This window comes from Adiantum capillus-veneris, chromosome 18, assembly GCF_014529385.1.
Source record: "Adiantum capillus-veneris isolate H3 chromosome 18, ASM1452938v2, whole genome shotgun sequence".
In the NCBI taxonomy this organism is placed as follows: domain Eukaryota; kingdom Viridiplantae; phylum Streptophyta; class Polypodiopsida; order Polypodiales; family Pteridaceae; genus Adiantum; species Adiantum capillus-veneris.
The window spans coordinates 2,999,876-3,007,979 of NC_140948.1; the positions used below are offsets into that span (position 1 = coordinate 2,999,876).

Genomic DNA, 8,104 nt, shown 5'->3' on the forward strand with positions numbered 1-8,104 from the left:
CTTCTTAAGCCAATACACTTTACTGGCAGCACTCTGCTGTACATACAACTCGTCTAAACGCTTCCACATGCCCCATGCTGTCTGCTCATTCTCTACATTGAAGAGTAAATTGTCAGACACCGAAAGCATGATCGTGGAGCGAGCCAACTCGTCCACTTCTTCCCATTCTTCAACCTCCATATCAACCGGTTTCACACCCTGTAACTTAATAGGTTTCGCCTGTTTCTTCTGCAACATCACATTATAACATTGCATCTTCCATATAGCAAAGTTATGGGCACCTTCAAGCTTACGAATGTGCAACAAATTGCCACTTTCACTGCTAGAAGCCATTCTGAGTGATTGCAAACACTGAAACCCTGTTTTGCCGACCTAAACACGCCCAAATGTGCGCAATCGGGCAAAAAACAGCTTGCTGTTACAGAAAAACAGCGAGCAAATTTCACGCGAAATCACCCCAAAACGGCGTACATTCACTGCCAAACCCTTACCAAAGGTTTCCACAAGGTGTATACATCATTTGCTTGCTGAAATTCCCTGTTTTAGGGCAAAAATCAGACCTGTAAACACCTGTTTTGCTGAATTTTCAGAACCTCGTTGGTGGAAACACCTGTAAGATTGACCTGTGAGACTTGCCCTAATGAAATTGCATCAAATTGACCCCGAAATTGGTCAATTTCAGCAGAAATAGGCTGCTGTTCGCCAGTTTTTGAAACCCTAATTTTGGGGAAACTGTCACCGGAGGTCGATTCTACACGGTGAGAGGATCCCTTCGCGACAGAGTTGATCGAAAACGGTTGAATATCCTTCCCGCAGCGAGCAAAAACAGAATTCTGATCTGTGTTGCGAAGATGGCTCTCTTGGAAACCCTAAAGCTCTGATACCATGTGTGGGGGAGCAGGAGAGAGAGCCCACTTGCTGTCCTATGCAATGAGAGTGAAGGAGAAGGGAAGAGAGGCGCTGAAGAAGCACACGCAGGGAAAAACGTGAGAGAGAGAGAGCTCGTTGGATTTTGGGAAAAGCCACGCTAGCTCCTTTTTGGGCTTCACATTTGAGTATATGAGTAAGTGACTAGGGGGCCATTCACACTTGGGCCCCCTCACTTATAAGTCTTTTTAACTTATAAGTTATAAGTACAAGGCACTTAGGCCTTTATTCCCGAACAATAACCTCACCGTACAGGTGCAAAATCAGCGCTGTGTATGCGCTGTAAATTCACTGTTTTTCAGCCATACGGACGCCAGGATCATTGGGAATCGTGCCCCACTGGCAAAGGACAGTTAGGGGACTGTTTGGGGCTGAAAACAGGGCAAAAACCAGTAAATACAGCGTGCTGAATTTACTGTTTTTGGACAGGAATCAGAGGGTATACGACAGTGCAAGCGAGTTCCAGCAGGGGAATTGGTTTCGCGCAAGTTTTGGGACTGTTATGCTGCCGAAATTTGGCCAAATCAAATGGTATCTAGGTGGATACACGTGAAGGATTCCCAGGACCTTACCTTGTAATTTACCCTCCTAAAGAATAAAGAAACACCGAAAGGGGCGCCAATTTTGGGGCCTACAGGTTGTCGGCGTCTGCTCGGAGCATTCTAGCTTCCGAGCTGTGTGTGTGATTAAGTGTTAATTCCCATAGCAGGTTCTCTTTGCAAAGTGCTCTGTGTGTGTGTATAAAGTAAAGAATTTCGGGTGAAAGCCAACGCCTACCGCCCTACGGGCCGGTTACAGTTCTTGTGGTCTTGGGTTCTTAAGTTCACGAGAAACTTGGGTTCTTGCGGGTCTTGGGTCTTGAGGTTCTTGAGGTTCTTCTTTCGTAGAGAAGGATCTTCTCTTCACCCGAGTTCTGCTCTTTTCCGCGAGCGCACCCCTTGGCGGCCTTGCGCTCACACCAAGGTTGCTTTTTCCCACCTCACGTCGATTGGCCGGCCGCTAAGTGCACGGTCCACTCTCAATGAGTGAAAAGAGGCACAAGGGGAGGCTGACAAGCCCTTCTTTCTTGGGTTTCTTGTCACTCCAAAAACACGATAAGGAATCGACACGCCCAAGAGGACTTGGGCTACGTGCGACCGCAACAAGCAAAGAAAATTATGTGGTTCTTTCCTTGAGTGATACAAAACACTGCCAAAGCTCTGATACCAATGTTAGCTCTGATACCAATGTTAGGTGCAGCGGAATGAATGTTTGAACTTTGCTCAAGATGAGAGCTCCGAACTGTGCTCAAGGTTCCTTTTGTTCTTATGAAAGGAAGAGCCTTCCGTTCTTAATGATAGTGCAATGATCACAAACAAGTGGATGGACATTGTGCGTGAAAGTGTATGAGACTGAGAGAGAGAGAGAGAAGAGAATACGACACCAGAGACGTTGTAAAACCCTCCTCCGAAGGCCCCACTCTCGTCAAGGAGAGTGGTCTACTATTGATTGCACAAACTGGTACAAAGTGGATGCATGTGACTGATGCAAGTCTAGGCTCGATCGATGACGACAACGGGGATGGTGAGGCCGATCTAGGGGCTGAATTCTGCCGTTCTTATATTGCAGTCCAAAAATGTTGCTAGCTGAATTCTGCTACTGCAGAAAATGTAAGAGAGAAACGTTGATTTGCTCGTCTTTATCGCTGAAAATCTGTTGCTACTGTGGGGCTGAAATGGCTATAGAAAGAGCCTGCTAAAAATCGCCCAAGGGCTGAGATCTATGGCAACCAATGCTTGGATGAAAAACGCTAGACCAGATGAGACTTGGCGATGGAGGTATCTGTTGAAAACGCCAAGGCTTGGGACTGTAGGGCGATAGTGACTTGCTGAAAACACCAAGCAATGAGAGGCTAGGGCGATGCTGATGAAAAACGCTGGGGAGCTTGCTTGGAGGAGAAAACACCACCAAGGGTTCTTGCTGAGAAGTTGTCTGTTGAGCAATGGTGCTCCTGCTGCCTCTTCTGCCATTTAGTGCTAGCTTTGGTTTCCTTATATATTATCTTACCCAATTTGCCCTACTCAGTTCCCAACAAAAGTCATTTAAATTGATAAGTGAAAAATGTCAAAATTAGGAAAAATAGGCTAAATGCACTGTAAAATTCCCCTGACTGATTCAGATGGATTCTGATGGGAATGCTTATGATCATGTTGTGTGCAACCAGAGGATATGCATCTACACTAAGTGACTGGTCATGCACGGTCTGCGAACAGACTCACAAAAGTGCCAGAACACTTATTAATCTAGACTGACTTGACTAATTGAACCCTTGTCGTGTTGTAGCTTGTCCGCGGACACATAGGGTTGGATGTGTCACGTGACAAGAAAAAATGTGGAGAGAAGATGAGGAACAGCTGCAACTCACTTTTTTGCTGTTTTTGGAGCCTGTTTTGGCCATAAACTGCTCATCCAAGCTCGAATTTGAGCACTTTGATATTGTAGAGTGGAGTTTTTTGCCGTTCTGGACACAATGGTGTTGTCTATTTTGCAAAATTCCTCATTGTTTTCCTGTTGTTTTGGTTGTGTAAGTTTCTCCTATGAGTGAAGCCTCTGCTCAAATTTGTGATTGTATCTGGCATGTTTCATCCATATGGTGTGAGCTATTTGCCCCATTGGTGTTAGCCCAAGCTCAATTGTATCTAAGCATCAAAAATCTCTCCTTTGAGCTGATTTGTGTGTGTGTTGAGTCGGCAAATGGATAGTCTCTCTCCTCTCACTCCATCGGTGTGTTCCTTGTCTCGACCAAGTGGATTGTATAAGCCAAGTGGTGCTTCATAGTGTGTGTGTGTTATCCCAAGAGTGTGTGTCGGGTGATTATAGAGCCGTTGTGTGTGTTTCCATCTCGCTCACAACGCCTAGACTCTAGAAAAGCCTCAAAGGGCCAAGCATAGTCACAAAGAAGCCCTCACTCACAATATCTAGTTGGGAAAACCTAGGAGATGACCTCCAAAACTCTAGCGTTACCCCCATGAAAATTGGTAAAGGAAATATCCAGCAAGCTAGTTAAAGCGATAACTTACACAAATAAGGAGCATTGTAGAGAATATAAAGTGTGGAAGTGCATTAGGATTGATGAGCTCCCTAATGTATCACAAACTGCTGACGTGTAAAGCTATTGAAGACCTAATCCAACCTCCACATCCCGACCAAGGGGCCTAAACCCTAGAAGAAGCAAAAGAAGACGTAGTGTTCACCAACTTACAAATCCTCGCCGATTGGGCTAAATAATGATAAAAGTGTTACCAACTTATAAGACCCCGTCCGATTTGGTCCAAGTGCCTAGGTGTCAGGTGCAACGAAATTGAAATGGTGAAGATCTAGGTTTTACACTTCCACAAATCCTTTACTTCTTTTCCTTGCGTTAGTGATTTTTTTTAGCTTGAATGAGGGTTCATTTTATCTTTCCCTGAGAAAGTATGTTCGAGATGTGTAGAGAGAGAGAGAGAGAGAGAAGAAGAAGAAGAAGAAGAAGAAGAGAGCGACACCCAATGGGGTCCCAAGCAACCCTCTCAACGGCCCCCCACACCGTTGCCGATGTGATATTTGCTTTAGATTGCGTAAATGGAACGTACACACAATGCAATACCTCAAGTGCAAACTCTATTGACTAGTATGATGACAATCACCTCGGTAACTCCTCAAGACGAGACACCTCCGGGATTGATTTGATGCACCTTTGGATCCTTCTAGATGTGGGATTGCGGATGGCCACTCCCGATGTGAGAGGAATGAAGGGCTGAAGACGCAGATCTCGACGAGGCCGATAATGGACAATAATGGAGAACTCGATGCCAACGAGGGAATGGCCAAGGGGAGGCTCGATGGGCTGCCAAAGTATCAAACCGCAGGGGAAGATTGCGAAGGAAGATCCAAGCCGTTTCTCGCGACAAGAGAAGGTGCAGAGTCTGAAGTACCGGCTTGTACTGTGTTGATGCAATATAAAGAAATACCGAAATGGACGCCAAGGTTTGGGGCCAATACTCTCTGGGGTGGAATTCCACCACTCTCTCTCTCTCTCTCTCTCTCTCTCTCTCTCTCTCTCTCTCTCTCTCTCTCTCTCTCTCTCTCTCTCTCTCTCAGTTCAACTGTTATTGAAGTGCTAAAAGTCTGTTCAGCCTGTTCTTTTCTATTGGCACGTGGTGCCCATCTTGTGACAGGCTGAAATCTGAAAATGTTGAGGCTGATTTGCTGCAAACTGAGATTGTCGGTTGCTCCTCTAGAAAACGCTAGGGCTGATCTGGCAGATAAAGAAATACCAAAAGGGGCACCAAGGTTTGGGGGCAATGCTCTCTAGGGGTGGAATTCCGCCTCTCTCTCTCTCTCTCTCTCTCTCTCTCTCTCTCTCTCTCTCTCTCTCTCTCTCTCTCTCTCTCTCTCTCCAATTGTTTCGAAGTGCTTAAAGTTGTCTTGTATGTTCTTTTCCGTTGGCACATGGTGCCCTCCCATTACATAATGACTCACCAAACTAGTCCCTTTTGTGGACCTCGGAGATCTGGTCTACATTGAGGTTACAAGAAAGAAAGTAAAGATACGCTAATGTCAGGGAGAAAAGAGAAGTCGTGAAGCAACTAAACAACTCAAAAGGCACTTGTCTATGGATTTCACATGAGTTCACACCCCTCAAGCTAAGAGTAAGTGCATTAGCTCGGGTCGGAGCAGCTAAACAAGAAGAGAAATGGGTTGTTTACAGAGGGAAAGCTATCATCCACTAGTGTGACTCTCCCTCACAAAAGGATGAAAAATGAAGATTAATTCTTCTTGTTGTTGTAAAGATAGTGGATTACCATCATTTCCCAACTAAGGTTCTTACGATGGTAATTCGAACTCCCCAAAGTTATTTTGGTTTATGTTTTGCTTTCCATTCGCTTTATACGGCACAATGCCCACAGTGAAATATAACCAATGATATATCTGTTTAGTCTTATTGGTCGACTTCGGCCTCCAAAGGGAGGTCCAACGGACGTTAATAGAAAATACTAAATTGGAACAGCTAGAGCGATGCCTCCAGAATCTGCCTTTCCATACTTCTAGCACAAGGCCAACAAATACATTCCAAAAACAAAAGACTCTAGTGATGCATAAAAGATGACTGTCTAGTTACAGATTCACTTAGCTTACCAATCCTTAGAATTATCTGAGCGAGCAAGAAACGAATCAAGTTGATCTTTTTTCTCCCTTCTGCTAATTTTCGTTCCACTCAGATCATAGCCAATGTGTTGTTCATCCTTATACCATTCAAGAGGCACATTTCCAATTGTGTTGCGCGATGGCACCTATTAAATATAGGATGAAGATGATGAACTGGAATGCCTCCATTGCTCTTGATCTGAGGACGGATTGTACAATTTCCAAACCCACCTTCAACAAACAGAAAATGTTCACTAACCTCATCTTCAGAAGAGTCGCTCTCTGCGACAGCTCTTGGTGACCTTGATTCTTCGCCACCACCACTGAGAGAATCCCCTCTTTCCTCATCTTCTCTTTCTTTCTCCAAAGCCCCCATGTAGTCCAGTATTGCTTCGTTAATTTCTGTGGTACCCTCACTTTCATCACCCGAGGAATCATCATCATCAAAGCTGGCAGAGCTGTATTCATCATCACTATCGGAGCTTGTGTTTTGCCAGTCTCCATCGTCACTATCTGAGCTAGTACTCAAATCTACTGCTCGGGCTGTGTCTAACAAACTTGCAGTTCCGTTGGTTTCCGTAGCAGCTCCAACGTTCACAGCCCGTTTACTACCCGGAGTTTGCCTCCGCTTTTTGTCCGACGTGCCCATGAACCCTGTGGTAAAGGCACTGAGGACCACGGACCACGGTTGGAGCTGAGAGTAACGCGTCCTGTCTCTCTCTCTAGCCAACAGAGGCCTAGGTTTAGCATACAACAGTGCACATTATTATTTCTATTACGAAAAACTTTTTGGCCTGCCCAAAAGGCCCAGCACTACCTAACCCGCGGTCTTAATGAGGCTGAGGCGGTGGGATCAACGACGAGGCTTCGATGAGGCTTGTTGCACGCGAATCTCGAGGCAAGGGAACGGCCTTAAAAAAGTCAACGTGTGGGCAGCAACCTCAAAATTTGAACACACCACCCTGTGCTAGGAATCACGATGAGCTAACCACGAGGACGCATATGGGTTGTTGATACCGATGTGAGTGCTCTTGATCATATGATAAAGCTAGTTCATGTCTACCCCTCGCATGTTCTTGTTTACTTTTCTTGCCCTTATATACTGACACCTGCGCATGCCTTTGCTTTTGTGCCCGCATTTCCCCACAGTTGATCCCACCGCCTTAGCTTCGTTTAAGACCCCGCGTTATTTAGTGTTGAGGCCCAAAAGGGGTGAGGCCTTCGTGATGCCTCCCTAATGAAAAAGGTGATTTTATTCTTAAAAACTTGGTTATTCTTATAAATTTTGCTATTGGTAGAGAAGTATGTATATGATGAGTGTCTTTAAAGCTCCACCTTTTAGTGATCACAATACATAGAGAATTGATCACTCTCTGGTAGTCATGTGCAAGTATGAGTGCTCTCTCTCTCTCTCTCTCTCTCTCTCTCTCTCTCTCTCTCTCTCTCTCTCTCTCTCTCTCTCTCTCTCTCTAAAACTGTAGTGCACGACTTTTTTGCCTTGCTTTTGCTTCTAATTGTGTCATGCAAACTCTCTTCATGAAGGTGCACCGTTGCACGTACATCCTCTCATGCCCGCCAACTCCAGGCATCTCCACCTTGATTATATATGGCGAGTCCTTATGCACCTGGCCCTGCTCAAAAAACCTTGCCAGTAAAGCTCTACACATCAGCTTCAACCATCTCCACCTTGATGACATATGGCGAGTCCTTATGCACTTGGCCTTGCTCAAAAAAAACTTGCAAGTAAAGCTTTGCACAGGAAATATAGTCTCCTCATCGCCAATGTTGCCCCTTTGCACCATGACCTATCAGTATATGATGATGATGGCCCAGATAGCAACGCTTGTATTTGCATCATTGTAGCTGGCCTGAGCTTCACTCAATGACAAACTCCGAAAGTCATCCGAACCTGCATAAAATAAGCAACCCTCAATAAATGTGTCCTCCTCAGCACTGAAGACCAAGACTTTTTGATTTGGGAGGTTGCCAACTCCTAAACCCTTTCAAGAAG

The 8,104-nt window shown here is 45.3% G+C and overlaps 1 protein-coding gene across 1 annotated transcript in view; it reads right to left on the minus strand.

The window, feature by feature from the left end:
* The window catches only part of LOC147435151 (ribosome biogenesis protein BOP1 homolog), a 62,055-nt gene extending 55,114 nt beyond the window's left edge, over positions 1 to 6,941 (minus strand). Inside the window, exons 1-2 of the mRNA XM_086488258.1 lie at positions 6,353 to 6,941; positions 6,085 to 6,239 (exon numbers count right to left, since the gene is read on the minus strand). Coding sequence (XP_086344384.1) covers positions 6,085 to 6,239; positions 6,353 to 6,742 — 545 coding nt within the window. The 5' untranslated portion in view covers positions 6,743 to 6,941. The remainder of the gene's footprint in view (positions 1 to 6,084; positions 6,240 to 6,352) is intronic.
* Between the last annotated feature and the right edge of the window lie 1,163 nt (positions 6,942 to 8,104).